Here is a 23,005-nt window from a genome sequence, read left to right as displayed (position 1 = left end):
TGGGATGGATTCTTCGTGCAAGGTAAGGTCCCACCGTAATTTCCTTTCTTTCTTATTTGGAAGTGGGGCACACTGGCCCTCCAACATTTCTGGGTGGCCTTAATGCAGCTGCCCTAGACTCCCCCAGTTGCTCAACCTTGGTCTTTGCACTAAGGGGGAAGTAGGTACCTTTTAAGAAGATAAACTTATGTGATGACACATTCATTGTTTCTTTTTGGGGACAGGAATGGCTACGTCTGTGCCACCAAAGTTATGGCCCTGCGGAAGGTCCTGGAAACAGCTGGGCATTCCTCAGGCTTCACCAGTGAAGAAAAAGGTTTGTGAACTCTGTGTGTTTGTGTGTTCAGGTATAAAGTGAGTGAGCATTTTGTACTGTTACAAAGGAAACAAGGTGGGGGAGATCAGATTTGGTGGACTCACATAGCATCACCTGAAGCCTCATTGTATGTTACGGAAATTTAGCCGACATTTATTTGTCGTGTTGGGACTTCTCTGTGTTTGACTAAAGGCATACTACACAGTTATATCATTTTCTTGCACTTATGGACCCATCCTAATAAATCATGAGACTTGTGGATTTGTGAGATGTTTAGAAGAGGCCAAATTGCCTTGAAAAGAAAGGGACTGAGGATTAAAACAATTCAGCTTGTAGCTCAGACAGGTTCTCAGATTAACTTGGGAGCTGTAGCTGCGAAGAAGGAAACACCCTAAGGCTTCATATGCACAGCAGAAATAATTCAGTTTGACACCATTTTAATCGCCGTGGCTCAGTACTATTGAATTTTGAGAATTATAGCTTTGTGAGACATTTTCCCTTCTCTCTCAGAGCGCTCTGGTGCTCCACCAAACTATAGTTCCCAGAATTCCATAGCATTGAGCCATGGCAGTTAAAATGGTGTCAGACTGGATTATTTCTGCAGTGTGGATGCAGCCTTAGCCAAGCATTCTAAGTCAGTTGTTCTCGACCTGTGGCCCTGCTGCAGCTTTGGACTCTAGTTCCTAGAAACATTAGCTAATGTCAGTGGCCAATGGTGAGGGACTCTGAATGGTGAAGTCCAAAATATCTGGAGAACCAAAGGTTGAGGACCCCTGTTCTAAGTACTTCACTGTACTACAAATCCCAGGATTCTCTGTTATGGATCCACAACAATTAAAATGGTAGCAAGCTTCTGTGACTGTGTAGAGCAGTGGATCCAATCCATAGGGTGTTGGTTTTTGGTTTTTTTACTTTTTCCATTAAAATTCAGTTCTTAAATTGTGGAATAAAACCATGTTACCAAAGAAGATAGCTGTAGTATTTTAAATATTGATGGGAGTGGGAATCCAGCAGCATCTGGAAGCCCACATGTTGCTGCCCCTTCCAGTTAAAAGAGTTTTATGGGAAATGGAGAACACAAGGGCAGCATGAAAGGAGAAAGCTGTGAGAGAGAAGAGTTGTTTGAATGAAGGACCTTGATTACAGCGTATTCTCTCTCTTCCCCCTCACAGACCCGGAAGAATTTCTTACCCTTCTATTTCGGGTACTGAAAATGGAACCACTCTTTCAGATCCGGTGAGCTTACAAACCCTGTGATTCATGGGCCTTGCTATGCATCAGGGATTGTATTTATGGGTTGTTTTAGCATGAACAGGCAACCACTAGATAGGACCGTAGAGGCTAATGGGGAAATACAAATATCTAATAAAAGCTTTCATGTATTACAGTCCATTTCCTCAAATGCAGGTTTCTATGTGCAGTCCTATGTGGGATTGTGTATTTGATCTGAACCAAATCATACCAGAATTCTGGTCCAAGTTACTTACAGAATAATTTTTTTCAGCTTGTACTAAAAGGTGGAGCCACTATAGTGTAGTGGTCAGAGTGTTGGACTAGGACTTTAGAGACCAAGGTTCAAATCCCTGCTCAGCCATGGAAACTCGCTGGGTGACCTTGGGCAAGTCACATTCTCTGCCTCGGAGGAAGGCAAATCCCCTCTGAACAGATCTTGCCAAGAACACCGTGTGATTGATTCATCTTAGGGTCACCATAAATCAGAAATGACTTGAAGGCACACAGCAACAACACGTAGCCCACAGAGTGTATGGGGTCTCTGACACATCTAGGAAATGACCAAGAATTTTGGAAATCAGATAATCCTCTCCTAAAAAACATTAGGGTGGGTTTTTTTACAAAAAACAGTTTGAACTCTGAAGCCGAGTAAAACAGTGGGAGGAAATGCCTGATGGAGACTGGAAATGATTTCTGGTCATCTGGAAAAATACTTCTGGTTGCCACCAGGAGCGATATAGGGTAGTGTTAAGGGTCTGGTGGTGCCCAAACTGGTCTTCTAACTCTCTGTCTGTGCAGCCCAGCTGTACTATTTAGATGAGTCAAGGAAACTTGCATAGATCAGGGGTGGGAATTGTGTAGCCCTCCAGATGTTATTGGCCTGCAACTCCAAGCAATCCAGCAAGCATGACCCACTGTGAGGAATGCTGGGCGCAGCAGCTCCACAGTACATCTAAGGCCACACCTTTCCCACCCTGACATGGGAATCTTTCACACTATGGAATTATAGCACTTTTATTCCCTTTTAATAGCCATGGTTCAAGCCTGTGGAACTTTGGGATTTGAAGTGTAGAAAGTGGTATTAAAATATCCTAAAGACACCAGTCTGATCTTGCAGGCTATCCAGGGTCAGCCCTGGTTAGTACTTTGATGAGAAACTGTCAACAAAAACCAGGTGCTGTAGGCTGTATTTCAGAGGAAGGAACTGGCAAAACCTCCTCTGAGTATACCTTGGCCGAGAAGGCCCTATGAAATTTGTGATTTCATTGTAATGTAACAGGCAACTTGAAAGCACATACACACATACATTCAGAATAATTAGTTAGAGAGCTTTTATATTTCCATGAAAGGCAGCCATAGCACTTAAAAGTAGAATCATATTGCTGTAAGTGTATTGTGTGAAAGGGCCCCTGGCTACATATATTTTTCTGCTGCCTCTGTTAGTTATGGTGAGGTTCAATGAGTTCAGTAGAGCAACTAAGCCTTGATTCTCACCCACCTCAGTTCCTAACTGATTCCTATCTTAGTTTTTGCAGCCTGACTAGACTTTTTCCTCCTTTTTTTTGTCTGCGATTTCAGGCCTACTTTTGTAGAGAACTAAAAACTTTTAAAAAGAGAAATGAACAGTTTGATCCTAGAATGAGAGAGGAAGAAACAGAGGTGGGAGGGGTGGTGGTGGAGGAGGCAGAGAAAATAGAAATAACATAAAATCACCAGGGGTTTTCTTCTCTGAAGTACCGCAGGTGTCCTCTGCGTCAACATGGGAAAGACTCAATTATGGGGATCCCCACGGAGAGGAAACTGTTGTCAACACTGCAACTGTTTTGTTGCCACCTCAAATCTCTCTAGTTTCCTAAGGCATTTTAATTGGATGATTACTTTTAATTGGCAGGTTTCTGTTGTTTCTTTCACTTTGCTAACTTTTGGTGGAGTTTGCATTGCTTTCATCACATTTTGCAATGTTAACCATATTGGTGGTGTCTGTAGGGGTGAATGGCAGTATAGCAATGTTTTAATAAATTAATGAGTTCATGTGCTCAGGACAAAGAAAAAAAAATACAAATTTGAAACTCAGTAGGATCTAACCTATGGCCCATACAGACAGGCAAAAATAAAGCTGCTTCGAATCTTTTTGGAGGTATGCTGTTTAAATGACACACCTATCATAAAAGGCCAGAAGCTGCACTAAAGCTGTGCTCCAGTCCTTAGGACTGGAGCACTGCTTTGGCTCAGCTTCCGGACTCATAGGATGCAAGCATCATTTAAACAGCATACCTCCAAAGTGACCTGAAGCAGTTTTATTTTGGCCTGTCTGTATGGGACCTTAGTTACTTCTGTACACAGATCTCCTTCGCTTCACTTTCACACTGTCCCTGTTTCTAGTGATGTTGCCCTTTGACAAGGTTTCCCATGACATTCTTGCAAACAAGCTTGTAAAATGTGGGCTAGACAAAGTAACTGTTACATGGATTTGTAACTGGTTGACCGGCCAAACCCAAAGGGTGCTCAACAATGCTCCTTTTCATCCTGGAGGGAAGTGACCAGTGGGGTCCCACAGGGGTCTGTCCTGGGCCCAGTGTTATTCAACATCTTTATCAATGACCTGGATGACAGAATTCCGAGCATACTTATCAAATTTGCAGATGACACCAAATTAGGAGGAACAGCTAATACTCCAGAGGAAAGGATCAAAATTCAAAATGACCTGAATAGACTAGAAAGCTGGGCCAAAGCTAACAAAATGAAATTCAATATGGAGAAATTTAAGGTACTGCACTTAGGGCAGAAAAATAAAATGCACAGATATAGGATGGGGGACACCTGGCTGAATGAAACTATGTGTGAAAGGGATATTGGAATCCAAGTAGACCACAAGTTGAACATGAGTGAACAGTGCGATGCGGCAGCTAAAAAGGCCAATGCAATTTTAGGCTGCATCAATAAAAGTATAGTGTCTAGATCAAGAGAAGTAATAGTGCCACTGTATTCTGCTCTGCTCAGGCCCCACCTGTCCAGTTCTGGGCACCACAATTCAAAAAGGACATTGAGAAACTGGAGCATGTCCAGAGGAGGGCGACTAAAATGGTGAAAGGTCTGGAAACCATGCCCTATGAGGAACGACTCTGGGAACTGGGGATGTTTAGCCTGGAGAAGAGAAGGTTAAGAGGTGATATGATAGCCCTGTTTAAATATTTGAAAGGATGTCATATTGAAGAGGGAGCAAGCTTGTTTTCTGCTGCTCCAGAGAACAGGACCCAGAACAGTGGATGCAAGCTGCAGGAAAAGAGATCCCACCTCAACATTAGGAGGAACTTCCTGACAGTAAGGGCTGTCCGACAGTGGAACACACTCCTTCCTCAGAGTGTAGTGGAGTCTCCTTCCTTGGAGGTCTTTAAGCAGAGGCTAGGTGGCCTTGTGTTGGGGATGCTTTGATTTGGATTTCCTGCATGGCAGGGGTTTGGACTGGATGGCCCGTGCGGTCTCTTCCAACTATGATTCTATGATTCCATCATTCTCACTTTGTACTCTCTCTCCTTTCCATGCAGCTCAGCTGGCAAAGATCCCCATGGCTGTATCTTTTACCAGATATTTGTTGAGGACCACCCACGTCGAGTGGTGCCCACAGTTCAAGAGCTTCTTGAGGGGTCTTTGGTTACTGGGGACCTCAAGTTCACAGAGGTAAGATCCAGAAGTGGCCAGTTGGTTAGAACTGACCTCTTTCCCTGTTGCCCCACACTTCATATGTTCTGGGGCAGGAGCAGAGTACAAGCTTGCAGTGGGGAGATACTATAACTTGAGCTTTCTACAGTCTCGATGACACTGAGGAACTTGGCTACCTTCCCAATCCCATTATTCTCTTGGAGGAGCCAGATTTGCCCACAACTTCCTCCTCAATAAAGGTAAACAAAGCCACCATAACCCCTACTGCAGAGTCAGTCCTACATTCAGTGCTGTGGTCAAGTTAGCTTTACCCACCCTGCATCCTGTGAAGCGTGAATAGTATCCAAAAGTGACACCAGGTCACTCCTGCCTTCCATCTTGGGAAGGACTCAGATGAAGGTACATATGTTTGAGAATGCTGGGGGTGGCATTCACCCCCCACCCCCAGGCATTTCCAAACACATCTATCTTCATCTGAGTCCTTCCCAAAATGGAAGGCAGGAGTGACCTGGTGTCACATTTGGATGCTATTTTAAAAAAGAACTCTGGGGAACATAGATGTATTTGGAGGGACAGGGGGCCTTTTGCTACAGGTCTGGGGTGTTTCTGCAATTTGGAAGGGGCACTCTGCAGATTTTTAGGCAAAACATATGCCTGAAAATCATGCAATATTTTTTTAATTGAGGGCTTGGGTGGTTGTCCTTGGCCCACGGCCATACTTTGCTTACCCCTGAATTAGTTCGTAGTCAGAGGTACATTCCCCATGAGATACCAGCAGTGGTTTCTTTCCTCTCCCCAAATGACAGTTGCTTTTCCATTTGGAAAAGCAATTGCATGAGTAAGGTAATCTTGCAGTTCCCTGAAGCCAAAGTGTGCAGTCATTCCTTTCCGTACCCCTACCTTTGCTTTTGGAAAAGTTGACTTCTGGGTCATTTCTTGTTGTGGGAAAAAGCATTTCCTGAGCCTAAAATAGCTCTCATAGAACCCAAAAAATGTGGCAAATCTGCTGCTTCACCTCTGTTTGGGTATTTGGGGGCATGAAATATTCTATTTTTGTTGTGGGGTATAAATGTGCTAGGATTGCCAGAATGAAAACTGGAGAGGCCTTCATCTTCCTTTCATGGTTGTGTAGAAGAGGGGATTTTGACAGGTCCTGGTTGTCACAGGGTTGTGAGATAACAAATGCTGAAATTTCCTCTTATGTACAAGAGATGGATCCAGTTTTCAGTCAAGCAACCCTAGTTTGTACAACCCTCCAAAGTCTCATGAACACCAATGCAGTCTCTTAACCCCTGACAGTAGACCACCAGTAGTTTAGTGAGTAGCATGGAGAGGAGAAAGGGATGTGGGAAAGAGGCTTTTCAACATCATATGAAAGGTCCCAAAAACAAAGGCCTCCTGTTTTAAGGAGACCTCAACCAATCTGTGAGGTGAGCAGTGAAAAGGCCCCCATCCATAATAATCTATCCTTTTCCTACCTCATGTCTTCCTTACTTCCTTGGCAGGCCCCCTCCTGTCTCATCCTCCAGATGCCACGAAATGGAAAGAACTTCAAGGCCTTCCGAACCATTCAGCCCAGCCTGGAACTTGACCTCACTGACCTCCTAGAAGAAAGTAAGGAATGAAACAGAACAGGAGAAGGGAAAGCCATTAATGGACACTTAGGATACTGAGGAAGGAATGAGAAGCAGAAAGTTAGACTTAATTTGAGAAATCCTGCATTTCCAACTTGCCTGGAAGCAAAGCAAGGACCTGCACAATGGGTTTTCCATTGCTATTCTTTTGCCTTGTTTAGAGGCAATGCTTTCCTTTTGTAGCTGCCCCTGTGAACAATGGAGCGTGGCTTTGGCACAGCTTCTGGCCTTCTTAGGATGCATGCATCATTTAAATAGCATACCTCCAAAGTGACCCGAAGCAGCTTTATTTGGCCTGTCTATTTGGGCCCTCAGTCCCCTTGTCTTCTTTACTTGTTGTTTTCAAATTTATGGAGTATTATCCAGTGAGTCACGTCTTTTAATGACCTGGCCAGAGCACAACAGCCTGTTTATTCATTTTGGTAAGGCTTCAGATATGACTTGCTCTTAGACCCATTTATTTATCCACTTCTTTGACTGACCCAAATATGTCTTAACTAATCCATTGCAGATCCTCGGGAGTGTTCAATTTGCCAAGAGTTGGCTGTGAATGAGTGTATGGATTGCTACGGAGACTCCAGTTTTGGCGTTAGACAGATCAAACAGTTCTGCAGGATTTGCAGTCAACAGGTATGTTTGGCTCAGTTTCTCAGTGTAGGGGAGAATTCTAGGAGACACTTGCTTGACATGGAATTGAACGGATTGTTGTAAGCCGTATACTCCCGACAGCATCTCATTTTCTTCCACCCAGAAGTTCATAGAACTATACAATCAAAGATTTGGAAGGGGCCATAGTCCAAACTGCCATGCAAGAGTACACAACTAAAGCACTCCTGAAAGATGCCTATTCAACCTCTGTTTAAAGACTCTAGGTCACCCTCTCTGATGTTCTCTGTTTAATTGTCAAAAAATATCTTCAACACATCTGGCCTCTGCTTCATTAGCTTATGATGGGAGAACATGCTATTTTGTAGGTTGTGGTAGGGAATATTTGGTTTTCCAGCTGTTGTTTGGATTTGGCTCCTAGATGTTCCACCCATCATGCCTAAAGGTCAGAGATTATGGAAGCTGTAATTCAAAATAGCTAAAGGGCTTAAAGGGTCACCACTACTTCTTTAGAAAGTTAACGTCTTTGTGGAATTGCTCTTACAGTGAAGGCATTTCTCATAATGTTCAACCAAACTCTACACTTCTATAACATAAGCTTGTTAAATCTAATTCTGTCCTCTTCTGTACTTTATAGCATTTGAAGAGGTCTGTCGTTCAATCACCTCATGTTGTCTGCTTCCAGGGAATGCTTTCATGTAAATTGTATAGGTGAAAACTGCATGAGTAAATGGCCAGAATGTGGGAAGGTTCTTTCATCCAGGCAAACAACTGCTGGGTTTTCATGGCAAAGGAGATTTAAACCCTAGTCTCCCAAGGCTCAGTTAACACTCAGTGTTATGCTCACCTTATATTTGAGAAAAACAATATTCACCATATTTTTGAGCCAGGAAGCACTGTGATATTTCTCATCCTCATTTTATGTCAGTGGATCCATTTAAGGTGTTCATGATTGTGTGAGGCTTAATAATCAGCAAAGGCAGAGAGTCCTTTTTTGGAAAGGGGGTGCCTCTGGTTGTATTTTGGTCAGCTTTCCTTTTACCAAGGAAAATTCTGTTTCCTCTGTCACTTGGTTGGCTCTGCAGGTTCATAAGCACCGGTCTCGTCGTGGCCATCAGCCTCGCCCTCTGCATCTGCCAGAGGAACTCTCCCACTCAGGCTCCCTGCCTGAAGTCATTCCCCGGCAGACAATGCAGCTCTTTGGGGTCCTCTGTATTGAAACCAGCCACTATGTAGCATTTACCCGCCACGGCCCTGATGTCCACCAGTGGCTCTTCTTCGACAGTATGGCTGACCGTGAGGGTAAGGTACCAGAAATCTTCTCCTGTGATGAACAGGAAGTATAGCCAGCCTTCAGTATACACGGGTTCTTTATTCATGGATTTAAGTGTCCATGAAAATATTCAAAAAATACATAAATCCTAAAAAGCAAACCTTGATTTTTGCCATTTTATATAAGGGACACCATTTGACTATCCTTTGCATTTATTGGGACTTGAACATCCACAAATTTTGATATTCACGGAAGGTCCTGGAACAAACCTCAGTGGATACCAGGGGCTCATTGTACTTCCTATCGCACCCACGTATGGTGGACAGATTCAGAATTTTGTAAAGAGAGGAGAAATAACTCTTGTTTGTCATCTTTAGATTACCCTGACCTTTGATGTCTTCCTTCCTTTGTCTTGCTCTTTTATTCCAAGTCCACTTGTCATCACCACCTCCTTTCCTTTCCTCTAATTCAGGGAGGGCAAAGTACAGTCCTCCAGATGTTGTTGGACTACAGCTCCTGTAATAATCCATGGAAAGTGAAAATCAAGTTAGGAGGAACACCCCCAGCTCTGCCTTGGTGTTGGTAATTGTAGCAATGGAAGCATGGTTAACCAGCCCCCTTGGAAAGGTCTGGAAGGGGTAATAATCAGCATCCATAGTTGTGGCTGTAACTCATCCCACCTACAGAAAAGGTGATGACTACCCTCTTCTGAAACACCTTGTCATATTACAGCTAGCTCAACTCTGGAAAAAAACCCCACATATTTCCAACAGAAAATATCTAAGTATTGAAGAGCTGCTCTGAACCAGTGGCCCCAAAGCAGTAGTAAAAGATGCTGGGAGTTGTAGTACAAGAATAGGAAGGCTGTAGTTTGCATGCTCCTGTGCGGTTTTTTTTGTTTGTTTTGTTGTTGTTGTTGTCATTTGCATCATGTCAACTTTGGCTTACAGTGACCCTGTGAATAAGAGACCTCCAAGATCCCCAGTCATCTGCCCTGCTCCACTTACTCTTGCAAACTCTCAACTATCTTGACTGAATCAATCCATCTGTAGTGTGCCCTTTCCCTTTTCCTACTGCCTTCCACTTTACTGAGCATGATCACCTCTTCCAGATATGTCCAGCCTCCTGTCTTTATCCCTTCCTCATCCTATTTTCCAGGTGGCTTGAATGGCTTTAACATCCCACGCGTCACACCCTGCTCAGAAGTGGCAGCCTACTTGGAAATGTCCCCAGAGGAGCTCCAGAGCCTGGATCCCAAATCCTTGCCCACTTATGCCCGACGTCTGCTTTGCGATGCCTATATGTGTTTCTACCACAGCCCTTCTCTTGGCCTCTACAAATAAATGCCTGAATGGAATAATGTGAAATTCCTGTGAGGAGAAATGCAAACTCCAGGGATATGGACTCACTATGGATATGGCTGTGGACCTGGGGGCCTTTTATCTTTTTAGAATATGTTGATGGCCCAGTTTAGTAAACAGTCCAAAAATAGGAGCTCCAGCTGCATGGAGGGCATTTTCTGCTTCTAAAAGAAGGCATAACTTTGTCATTCTTGACCTCCTTGCAGTTGGCTGACCCCAGATTGGACAGACCATATTCCTTGGGATTGAACTGTACAAAAGAACTTAAATTGGAGGCCTTTTCACAGTGCCTAATAAAGGCACTATGATTCCACTTTAACTGCTGTGGCTGCATCCTCTGGGACCCTGGGTTTTGTAGTTTGGTGAAGCATGAGGGCTGCCTGGATGAGAATTCCAAATTCCCTTCCTTAAACTGCAATTCCCATGGCAGTCAAGGTGGAATATAATGCTATAGTGATTACTGTATAAAAGGTCCTATGAGTATTATGACCTATGGGAAGTGCTTCATCCTGTTCTTTGTGGTTTCACGGGGGGGGGGGGGGTATTTTTGTATATTGATAAGCTTTTCCCTGTACCAAATCCCATCCTATGGCTTCTTCTGAATTCTATACCCTCACAGATTTCTTGTTGGGTGACTGCTGGTAAATATGCCAACCCTACTTATGGTGGCTGAGTTACACCGTGTATGTGAAATGAAGCCTACATCCTAAACCAGAGCAACTATGGTAGAACAGGGACTAGTTGTATACCTACACTCCTTGCCCAAGCAGACAGCTTTAGATTGATTATACGGGCTTATTTTTAGCCAATTCTTTTTTATTTGAGGGAAATATAGAGGGCCATACTACTTCGTTTTAGAGCCTCTTTGTGAGGGCTAGAGTGGATTTTTGGGTGATCTTTTGCCTGATATGTTTTTTTAATTGTAGGGGAGATCCAGATGCTTTGGTGGTCCCAAGGAGGTCTTAACAAATTGCTGGGACCCACTCCCAAATAAAATTTGTGTTCTATATTTTGTTTCTAAGTTGTAGTCTTTAAACTTTTGTATAAATAGTTTCCATTTAGACTTGATTTTATATGATTTTGGTTTCATGTTTTCCAGGACTGGATGACAGTGATGTCAGAAGACAGATAAAATATAATAGCTTTAAGCCAGTTGTTCCCAAATGTTGGTCATCCAGGTGTTTTGGATTTCACCTCCCAGAAGTCCCAGCCAGCTTGGCTGATGTTCAGGGATGCTAGGAGCTAAAGTCCCAAACCATCTGGAGAACCCAAGTTTGGAGATTGCTGCTCTGAGTCCTTTGTTTCACCACTTCTGCTTCCCTTTCCACATAATTATGTTGATGTGGTATACATGGCATAGTGGTTTGAATATTGGTTTATCATTCTGGAGACCATGGTTCGATTTCCAACTCGGCCATGAAACCCACTGGGTGACCTTGGGCAAGTCACATTCTCTCAGCCTCAGGAGAAGTCAATAACAAACCACTGGACAAATCTTGCCAAGAAAACCCTGTGATAGGTTCACCTTAGGGTCACCATAAGTCATAAATGACTTGAAGGGACACAAAACACACATATACTGACTAGGACCTAAATACCTTAAAGACACCAGATCCTGCTGGGGGGAAAGTGGTTCATTTTGCCAATGTAGACATGCCCTCCACATAGGAGTGGAAAACTCACTGCATGATTTTTCCTAGAACTGGCACACATTTAGCAGCAGTAGGGACTTGGGGAAGAAATGGCTGGGGAGAGGTCAAACACATGATCAGCACATGTGCAACTGAAGTGAGATGCACTTACTCCAGACAGGATTATGCTGTAAAGGGATAAAAAGGTGAAGGAGATTTTTAAAAATGAGAAAGCACTTCTTGCCTTTCTGGATCATAACAAGACCTATCTAGTCGATAATTTATTTCCAGCATCATCCAGTTGCCTACAGAAAGCTCAGAATCAAGTCATGAGGATCAATCTTCCCAAATACGCGTTTCACTACACCAGGTGTTGACCCTGACCTAAGTCTTTTATGCCAATGCAAGATAAGGGTTAAAGTAGATAGCCAAATTGTTACCAAGGTGATGAAACACAAAAGGAAGCACCTAAGAATTCCTTGTCCTTGGTCATTGTAGCCAGCTAGGATATATAAAAGCTCAAGCAGATGGCTCTGTTTGCAGACATGAGATGAGCCACTTTTGAGGCTAGATGCTGGTTACATAATACACTTGCAATCTGGATTTGTGGGTTAACAAAGAAACAGATGGGAATGTTAACTTGTGAACCAGGCAACACCAGCATCTAATTCAATGTTGCTCTTCACTGTTGGTAGTGGCTCTTCAGGATTTCAGAAGAAGGGCTTTTGCAGCCTTCCTTGGAAATGGCAGGGATTGCCTCTATGACCTCATGTTTGCAGAGCAGGATTTTTACAAATGAACTACAGGCCTTTAACTAAAGGTGTGTCTAAACTGACATGAAAATCCAATTTACCCTTTGCTTACGCCAGTCTGCAGCAACCACACATGCTTGTCTTCATGATCACCACAAACATCATGGCAAATTCGGGAGCATTGTCCACACACAGTTCTCCCTTTGGAAGTCACCCCAGTTTAATAAATTACAGTATGCCATGGCCACTCTGTTTCTCCCTCTCCCCTCTATGCATGCAAATGTATGTATTTCTTAACCCCTCCCTTCAGTCCCATAACAATGGGGCTATAGAGTGCAGTCCACATGCATGTGAGAATATCCATCTTGTCCACTCAAATCTGGGACAAATTTTCACATTCCCCTCCATTCCAGATTATAAATTCTGAGGTGATGAAAAGGCACAGATTTGGTTGCAGTCTTTCAGTACATTGTTTGGACAGCTTGCTGTGGAAACTCGGTGAGACCGTTTTGTTTGGTGAATGTTGGACTGCGACTCTGGAGACCAGGATTCAATTCCTCATTCAGTCATAAAACCCATTGGGTAACCTTGGGCAAGTCACACACTCTCAGCCTTGGGGGAAGCAATGACAAACCTCTTCTGAACAAATCTTGCCAAGAAATCCCCATGATAGGTTTGTCTTAGGGTTGCCATAAGTCAGAAATGATTTGGAGGCACACAACAGCAGCAGCAGCAACAACAACAAAAATGTGTCCTAAGTTTCTTCTTATTAAAGCTCTTTCTGTCCCACTGAAGAGGATCAGAGAAAACTTGCACAGAGATCCATAACAGACCTGTTTACTTCTGCAATGTTGCAGGCAATGGATAGTTTGGAAAAGGCAGTTATTTCTCTTGTAATTATCAAATTGACAATGATTACTTCTCCAAATCTCAAGAGAGGTGCAAAGATCCAAGGCTAAAGAAAATGATAAAAATCACCAGTGCCGTTAAGCTGAAGGCAAATGATAGGCAAGGCACTATCAGTCGCAACTTTGGGTACACTGCATTGTACAATCCTGACTGAATGGCTGGTTGAGTGACTTATTCAGATAACACTGCTCAGCAGTTATTGACTGATGATGAAGTACCGAGTGCATTGTCATATAGACCAGTCTTCTTACCAGACAGTGACTTTCATACTCTTTCTGTTACTGCTATTGCCTCAGTTACTGTGCAATGTGCTAGTTGCTACATGTAAGATCAATGACAGACGACCAAGAAATCCCAAGTATTTTCAGCCAGGAGACCTCATCATTGGTGGCATTATTTCAATGTTCTACACATTTGCCCACCCTGTCAACTTCAATGAACATCCTGCTGATGAAATCCTGGATGACCTTGTGTAAGGAATTTGTTTCTTATCTATATCATGATGCGGAAAATATCAACCAAGAACCCTTTTTCCTCCATGAACAAACAAACTTATTGTGGCATAGGCTTCAAAAAAACCAAGTTAATATTTGATGAAGTGAATGTTAGATTGTTGTTAGATTGTTAGAATGTTAGATTGTTGTGGTCCATATGTCTTTTTCTTCATTTTAGAAAGTTTACCCTGCTGTTTTCACTGCCATTGTTTTTCAATCTATCAGCTGTTTCTGTCTGGGGGTTTGAACCCTTGTGGTGTGGATTTAGTACAAGAGTCTAGGAATCAGAGAGGTCATGGTTGTGGTACTAATGCCACATTCATAAAAGCTCCCCCAAACTTGCTTTACTGGTCAGCAGTTGCTCTGAAAGACGAAGGTCCATTCTGCTGGTGAATGAGGCACAAGTGGATGAAAGTTTGGAAATGGGGTCTTGTGTCTGCTTCTCATGCCTTCTCCCAGGCAGTGGCTACTAATGTTGTATTGAAAGTGAAGGTACTTTTAAAATGAGGGGGATACAAAGTATGGCAAAGTGGGAGAGCTACAGGATTGCTTTTGGCAGATCAAGAGGGAGGGTGGGGAGGAGGTAGTGGGGCAAGGAGGTCAGTCTAGTTAAACAGCTTCTGCAAAGTCATAAATAGTCCCACAAATGTGGATGGCTATCTTTATTCTCTTCTTTCCACCTGCCCTAACCCACCCATGTACACTGTTCACCCATCCTTCAAACAATATGGGTTAAGAGGGGAAAGCATGAAACCTGGAACAAAAATCTAGCATTTTCCCCATCTTACATTATTTTTAAAATGTAATGCCTTGGTTATGTTCTTGCCATAAAAATGTAATTAGTTACAGATAACTATATTACTTTTATTGAATAATTCAAATCTTAGAAATTGAATCAATCTTATAAGCATTTCTAGAACATGAGGGAGCAAAAGATATCATAAAGCCACCAAGGCCAGTCTCAGTAAGACACTAAAAACACTGGGCCCTTGTTATCCACTGGACTTTGGTTCCAGGATCCTTTGTGGATACCAAGATCTGGGGATGTTCAAGTCTCATTAAACATAGTGGCACAGTAAAATGGTGTCCCTAATATAAAACAGCAACATCAAGGTTGGCTTTTTGGAATTTATTTATTTTTAAATATTTTCAAACCATGGGTAGTTGAATCCATGGATAAAGAATCTGTGGATACGGAGGGATGGATGTATTTGAAACTAGATTTTGAATATTTCATATTTCAGAGCAATCACAAGTCCAGAGACATAACAAATTCAGGTCAGTTTCATCACACCTCCCTGAAGTGTGACCATAGAATATATATTTTTGTATGATGCATTTCCTACACTTAAATGGACAAGTGGCACATATCATATTCTGATGGAGCATGTCAATCTCACTGCAGGTTTGTGACCCACACCTATCAGCACACCCTAGCCTTGGTATTTGCTGTAAAGGAGATCAATGATAATCCCAAACTCTTACCCAACATCACTCTGGGCTTCCAGATCTATAATAGCCATTTCCTTGTAAGATGGACCTATCTTGCCTCAATAGAGCTACTCTCCACACAAAGAAGAGTCATCCCAAACTACAAATGTGATATGCAGGATAATACAGTAGCAGTCATTGGAGGCCCTAATTCAAATGTATGTCTCTCCATGGCAACTATTCTCTCTTTCTACAAGCTGCCACAGGTAATGTGCATGTGTTTGAAGGGGCACCCAGAAGATTTCAGCAGGGCAATTTTGCTTTACTTGCACCTTTGGTGACATTCTGAGGATGGAAAATGGTACATAGACCCTCTCCTTGCCTGTTGTTTAAGGATTAGTCCTAACTTAGAAATAGGGGTATTTTGGTTTTTCTGAAGCTGTGTGTAGCCACATTGTCTGTTTGTGGACTGTCATGGAAGAAGACAAGCAGAGTTATGGAAATAGGTCTTTCCACTTCCTATCTCTTGAATTCTCTGTATTATCCTTGTAGATTGGATATGGCTCTTCTCCAGTGATGAAAGATGAAATACAACGAGTTCTCTTTCAGCAGATGTTTCCCAACAAGGACCTCCAATACAATGGGATTCTCCAGGTGCTGCTGTTTTTCAACTGGACCTGGATTGGAGTGATTTTTATATCAGGCGACAGTGGAGAAAGGTTTGTCCAGACTGTACTTCCCATGTTTTCCCAAGAAGGTATCTGCTTTGACTTCATAGAAATGCTGCCATTCTTATATTTAATCACCAGTATAACAGACATGATGGCCAAGTGGATTGAAGCATGCAATGTTGTGCTGAATAGTACTGCAAATGTGGTGCTAGTACATGGAGAAATTCACACCATGATATTTTTGAGGATGCTTCCACAGGTTTCAGAAGTTGAAGATATACCCATGAGGACTAAAAGTAAAATCTGGATTATGACAGCCCAGATGGAATTCACATCCATGCCTTTTCAAAGGAAGTGGGACATAGACATAATCCATGGTGCGATCTCCTTTGCACCTCACTCAAAAGAGGTGTTGGGGTTTCAGAAATTTCTTCAGATGAGAACCCTTGCCTCAGAAAAAGAAGACGGCTTCATCAGGGACTTCTGGCAACAGGCCTTTGGCTGTTTCCTCCCCACATCCATGACTGAGAACAAAGCTGAACCTGTCTGCTTTGGGAAGGAGAGGTTGGAAGACCTTCCTGGCTCTGTTTTTGAAATGACTATGAACAGCCACAGTTACAGCATCTACAATGCAGTCTATGCTGTGGCACATGCTTTGCAGTCCATGCATTCCTCCCAATGGAAGCATAATACAATAATGGAGGGAAAGAGATGGAAGTTTGTGAGTCAACAGCTGTGGCAGGTAATTACTGTCTTGAGCATGGAAGAGAACTTCTCATATCTCCAGGGGCAGCCAAAAGTCAGTAGAGCAGGAGTGAGCAACTGTAGCAGATCCAGGAGCCAATATTCTCCTCCCATGATCCTCCAAGGACCATGTGGACAAACATGCCAAAAGAACAACAACAGAAACACCAACAAACCCACAAAAATTTTGAAGTGTTTGGAAATGCATTTCTAGGTTTGAAAAATAAGTTTTTTGTTTTTTGTTTTATGTTAGACAGTGTAGACCCGGCAACTTAAAAGGTGAAATGCCACTTCTGGATGATTTCAGCAGAGGCAATTTACCATTACAGAATTATAATGCTCCTGTTCCTTGTTCTGTTCTTTGGCATCCTGGAACTTTCAGTAGACATGCCAGGCAGTCCAGTGCATGCAGATTGCCACTGTAATGTCAAAAGAACTAAAGCAAGAGATAGTTCGTTTTAAACTATGCTAAGTGTGTTATGCCCTGGTTCTAGTGCCGAATATGCCACACACCATCTGGATTGCTCACCTCAGAAACAGGGTTTGGGGTGTGTGTTGTCCGATGAGGACGATGCCAAAACAGGGAGGGGGACTTTTGGAGAGGCACAGGTTTATGTTTCTTCATTATCTTCTTGGTTATTAGAAGAACAGAGATCTGCTGTGAGATTTTAAGATGTCTCCAGTAACTGGACTCTTACCATCTATCTGGAAAGCAGTGCTGTAAAATTAGCTGTAAAATATTGTTGATTTTTTATTATATAAGTGTACAGATTCATCTATCCTTGATATTCATCACTTTTTCTTTTCTTTTTCCCCCCTTTTGCTTCATATCAGCTCCACAGGTATCTGAGAAATATGTCCTTTAACAACAGTGCTAATGAAAAGATTTCATTTGACAAAAATGGGAGGATAGAAGCTGGATTTGACATTATCAATTGGGTCACATTCTCGAACCACTCCTTTCTTAGAGTCAAAGTTGGAAAGACTGATTCAATCACTGTCAGGGACAAAATGTTAAGCATTTTTGTGGATACTATTGTCTGGCCCAAAATATTTAACCAGGTATATTCTATAGTAGGGATGGTGATGTGGTTCCTTATTTCATCATTGCATAACCCATACAATGTAAAAATATATTTTCTTGATGTAAGCTGCCCTAATATGGCAGGCTTTTTCTTGTTCATCTTAATAAAAATTTGCACTTTAGCACAAGTTATTTTGATGTACTGGAAAATCTAATAACTATTGGCATGTACAAAAAATAGCATTCCATGTTTGGATCTTTTTTTTTTGTTTGGATCTTTATGATGACGAGATTGTCTATTGGCTTTGCTGGTTGTTTGTGCTTAGGACAGAGTTTTACACCAAATATAGACTGTGCAAAATGCAGATATTGTTTGTTTGTTTGTTTTTAAAAAAATAGCATTTCATGTCATGGCAGAGGTAAAATTTTAGATATGATTAAAAATCTCTCGGGGAAGGAATCTGCATAGATCTTTTGAGAAATATCTTTTTCTCAATCTACTTGTCCAGATGGTATTAAGTATCATATAGTCATTTAATAGTGAGATAGGTCTATAATTCTTTGCTAATGTCTCATCTATATTTTCTACATGAATCATTGTAAGATAGAAATTTCTCTAAGAATATGGCATCCACCCTTTTTCTAATAATCACAACGTTTTTCAATGGCTGATGTAGCTCGTCTTGAAATTTCTTGTAATATGCTGCAGATGGTCCATCTGGGGCTGACACTTTTCAGGATTTGATCATTTTAATTGTTTCAGCAAGTTCTATAGTTGTCACATAGTTGTTCAAAGCATAATTTGTCCAACTGGAATTTATCCAAATAGTCTTCCATATCTGAGATTTTTTTTCCCATCTGAACTGCTATTGCTCTGTTTTCAGGGACATCATGATAAAATTGTGATCTGAAATGGTGTGTGTGTGTGTGTGTGTGTGTGTGTGTGTGTTTAAATGTCCATACTGTTTATTAAGTTAGCTTTACTCTTTGAAATCCAGACCATATTTATGTTGGGAAAAGATTCATTATTAGCTCAAAAGAAAGCATAGTATAATCAGATTTTGAAGGTTTAGTTCAGATATCTTTCATAACAAATTTTCATAAAATGTTGATTTCTCATTATAAGGGCCATAAATACCCATTTAATCTTGCCATTCCAATTTATTTCCACAATTACACATCTGCCTTGTCCATCTTCAAAAATTGATTTAGGTTGCAATGTTTGATTTATATAAAAGATTTATTTTGTTCTTGTTTGCCAACTCAAACTGTAACCCCATACTTTTATGCTACAAAAGTCTGCAGTCTTTTTTCCCCTTGTAGATAAGTCTCTTGAAGACAAATCAGTTAATATTTGAAATTTTTAATACCATTTCTCCCCTTTTCTGGGGCAAATTAAGTCCATTTATATTTCACTAAATTGGTTGTTTTATAATGGTCGGTTGTTATTATTATTAGTTATTCTCAACAACTTCCCAAACATTTCATTGTCTCTTTCTGCGACCTCTTCCTTCAACATTTTGAACAGATTTCTCACACTCTCCAAAAAGTTTATTGTATTTATTGCATTAGTGGTCATCAATCCCTCTAGGGATATCCAGCAAAAGGTTATAACCTTTTTCCTGAGTGCTTCAACTGAAATTTAAACTCTGAGTTTTTTCATCATTCTTTCAGGAATTTCTTTAAACATAATTATTTCATTATCATTTATTTTAAGCGTTTTCTTAAAATATGTTCTCGATATTTGGACTCTGGTGCTTTTATGTGTGAAATAAATTATCACATCTCTTGGGAGCATTTTTCTCTATGCATCAGCAGAGTTTTGCCTGTATATCACTTAAATCTTTCATCAGAGCTATTTATAACACTGCTTATAAGACTAATTCATATGATTTTTATTTCAGAAAGACTAGCATAAGTGCATTACTTAATTTTGGTACACAAAATCCCAATATATGCTTCCTGAATATTAAAATGTTTCCCTTTTTATTTATACACAGACTCAACCACTTTCTCTGTGTACTCAGGATTGTCATTCTGGTTTTAGAAGAGCAGAGAAAGAAGGGAAGCCATTTTGCTGCTATGACTGCATTTCTTGTCCTGAAGGGAAAATTTCAAGACAGAAGGGTATGAGATGTCTTGCATCGAACTGCAATTAATTAATACAGTGGACCCTTGTTATACGCTGGGGTTTGGTTCCAAGATCCCCTGTGTATAACAAAATCCGTGTATGCTCAAGACCCATTAAGTATAATGATATAGCAATATGGTGTCCCTTATAAAAAATGGAAAATCAAGGTTTGATATTTGAAATTTATACTTTTTGGAACATTTTCAAACCGTGGATGCTCGAATCAGTGTATAAAAATCCGTGTATAAGAAGGGCCAACTGTATTTGTGTCTGTGCCTGTTGACTTATGACAACTGTATGAATTTCATAGGGCATGGAATACTTAGAGTTGGTTTTGCTAGTTCCTTCCTCTGAAATACCCTAAAGCACCTGATAATTGTTGGTAATTTCCCATCCAAGTACTAGCCAGGGCTGACTCTGTTTAGTATCCAAGATCAGACAGGATCTAGTGCCTTTAGAGCAGTGGTTCTCAACCTTCCTAATGCCGCAACCCTTTAATACAGTTCCTCATGTTGTGGTGACCCTGGTCTCGGTTTCTAAGACCATCAGAAATATTTGTTTTCCAATGGTCTTAGGTGACCCCTGTGAAAGGTTGTTCAACCACTAAAAGGGTTGCGACTCACAGGTTGAGAACCACTGCTTTAGAGCATTTAGGCCCTCATCAGATGTATGACACCACCCAATTCTCATTTGTTCTCTCTCCTTGCCCATTTTCTTGATTGAATGATGCTTACACGTTATAAGGAGGGACAGTCTACTGTACCCAGAGTATATATGTGCTCTTGTGAATAGATCCAATATCAAAGGAAAGGAAAGATACACAATTCATTGTAGCTAGAGAGGTGAATATGGAGGTTATATTAGCTTTTTATTTGTTATGTCAAGGGAGAGAGGACATCTACAGTACTGAGGATTGGCCTCCCATGGGCATAAGACTCTAAAGTGAAGAGAATCCCTCACATAGATTATTGCATAAATAATTGCCTGAGTGGTACAAACACAATTTCAGGTACTTGTTGTTTTTAATGTGCCTTTATGGCATCCCAGGGGCTGTATCTGCACTGAAGAAATGGTCCAATTTGAAATAACTTTAACTGTCATCCCTCAGTGCCATGGAATCATGGGAACTGTAGTTTTGTGAGACATTTGGGACGTTATCGCATGGGCCCTGAGGAAAGCAATTAGAGCAGGATGAAAGGGGGCGAGATGGGAATGGAACAGGGAAAGGATGTATTTTACCGCATGCCAGAACACCGCCGATACCACCGGAAGTCCCCATTCCATTACCCATCCATGCCAGAGAGGCTGATTTTCCGGAGCTGTTCAGAACAGTTCCTGAAAATCAGCCTCTCTGGCATGAATGGGGAACAGAACGGGGACTTGCGGCGGCATTGGCAGTGTTCCAGTGTGCGGTAAAATGTGTCCTTTCCACGTTCCGTTCCCATCCTGCCTCCTTTCATCCCACTCTCATTGTGTTCCCCCGGGCCCATGAGATAACATCCTTAGTCTTCTCTATCAGAGAGCTCTGATGCTGCAACAAACTACAATTTCACTGCAAACTACAAGTAGTGTCAAACTGGATTTGTTTTTTATTTTTTTATTTTGCAGTGTGGATGCAGCCTAAGGCTGCCGGGTTTTCTGGGGCTGTAAGTGTGTCACACAGTGGGTTTCCATGGCTGAGCAGGGAACTGATCTTCACAGTCGTAGTCCAATGCTCAAACCATTACACTACTTAACATTTTCTTATTTTCACTCCTTTCTCTGTTGTTTTGTTTTTAGATCTGTATCACTGTCACCAATGTCCAGAAGACCATTATCCAAACAAAGACAAGGATGGGTGTCTTCCTAAATATATCAGCTTCTTAAGTTATGAAGACCCTCTGGGGATCACTTTAGCCACTATTGCCATTTTTCTGTCTTCTATCACAGCTTTGGTGTTTGGGGTCTTCATAAAGTACAAGGACACTCCTCTAGTTAAAGCAAACAATCAACACCTGACCTTTACTCTCCTAATCTCTCTGCTGCTCTCCTTCCTTTGTGTTTTCCTCTTCGTTGGACAACCTAGGAAGATGACGTGTCTTCTGCAACAACCTGCTTTTGGCCTTATCTTCTCAGTAGCAGTTTCTTGTGTATTGGCCAAAACCATAATTGTGGTTCTGTCTTTCATGGCCACCAAACCAGGATCCAGAATGAGGAAATGGCTGGGGAAAGGACTGGCTAATGTTATTCTTCTTTCCAGCTCCCTTATACAAGGCATTATTTGTACCACGTGGCTGGCAACTTTCCCTCCATTTCCAGAGTTAGACATGCAGTCAATGTCTGAGGAAATAATCCTGCAATGTAATGAAGGGTCAACTACAATGTTTTATTGCGTTGTGGGCTTTCTGGGCTTTCTATCCCTTGTTAGTTTTACAGTAGCTTTCCTAGCCAGGAAGTTACCTGACAGCTTTAATGAAGCCAAGTTTATCACTTTTAGCATGGTGATCTTTTGCAGTATTTGGTTGTCCTTTTTTCCAGCCTACCAGTCTACTAAAGGTAAATACATGGTGGCTGTGGAGATGTTCTCCATCTTGACTTCCAGTGCTGGGTTACTAGGCTGTATCTTTTCCCCAAAATGCTATATCATTCTGATGAGGCCTGAGCTGAATAATAAGCATCAGCTAATGAAGAGAAATAATCAATGAACCTATAAGTATATACTCTCAAGCTAGTAAAACTGAGCAGAACTCATATACAGTATGACCCTTGTATCCATGCAGGATACATTCCCAGACTTACTATGGATAGTGAAAATCATAGATAATAGTAAATCGTATATTTCTATCAGGCTTTGACCATACACCCATGCCTACTGTTGTTTGATCGCTACATGTTGATTGGTGGCCACCATCCATAGTTAAGATAGTCCAGTTGTAAGCATGGGACATTATGATAGGTGAATGGTGGATGAGTTTAACTGTACGTTTCTGAATGACCTCCTGATGTCTTTCTGATGCTGGTGTGGGAAGCATGTGGCCCTTCAGCTGTTCTAGGAACAGAACTCCCAGCATTCCTTATCTTCGGCTGTGTTGACTAGGGCTAGTGGGAGTTGCAGTCTAATAACACCTGGAGGCTTCCTTGGTTCCCATTTTTGTT

At 41.7% G+C, this 23,005-nt stretch overlaps 2 protein-coding genes across 2 annotated transcripts in view; both read left to right on the top strand.

The window, feature by feature from the left end:
• The window catches only part of LOC121935768 (ubiquitin carboxyl-terminal hydrolase CYLD-like), a 20,516-nt gene extending 9,424 nt beyond the window's left edge, over positions 1–11,092 (top strand). The window contains exons 8-14 of the mRNA XM_042477638.1: positions 225–316; positions 1,489–1,552; positions 5,095–5,227; positions 6,715–6,823; positions 7,355–7,473; positions 8,535–8,751; positions 9,881–11,092. Of these exons, the coding sequence (XP_042333572.1) occupies positions 225–316; positions 1,489–1,552; positions 5,095–5,227; positions 6,715–6,823; positions 7,355–7,473; positions 8,535–8,751; positions 9,881–10,065 (919 nt within the window). The 3' untranslated portion in view covers positions 10,066–11,092. The remainder of the gene's footprint in view (positions 1–224; positions 317–1,488; positions 1,553–5,094; positions 5,228–6,714; positions 6,824–7,354; positions 7,474–8,534; positions 8,752–9,880) is intronic.
• A 2,492-nt stretch (positions 11,093–13,584) lies between these two features.
• LOC121933848 (vomeronasal type-2 receptor 26-like) lies at positions 13,585–22,554 on the top strand. The gene is made up of 6 exons (XM_042473839.1): positions 13,585–13,847; positions 15,389–15,566; positions 15,853–16,713; positions 17,550–17,777; positions 19,740–19,866; positions 21,650–22,554. The coding sequence occupies exons 1-6, from the start codon at positions 13,585–13,587 to the stop codon at positions 22,552–22,554; spliced, it is 2,562 nt and encodes an 853-aa protein (XP_042329773.1).
• The last annotated feature ends 451 nt before the right edge of the window (positions 22,555–23,005 follow it).

The sequence above is a fragment of the Sceloporus undulatus genome, chromosome 6 (assembly GCF_019175285.1).
Source record: "Sceloporus undulatus isolate JIND9_A2432 ecotype Alabama chromosome 6, SceUnd_v1.1, whole genome shotgun sequence".
Classification (NCBI taxonomy): Eukaryota; Metazoa; Chordata; class Lepidosauria; order Squamata; family Phrynosomatidae; genus Sceloporus; species Sceloporus undulatus.
The sequence above is the reverse complement of the archived record's forward strand: the minus strand, read 5'-3'. Positions and strand labels throughout refer to the sequence as shown.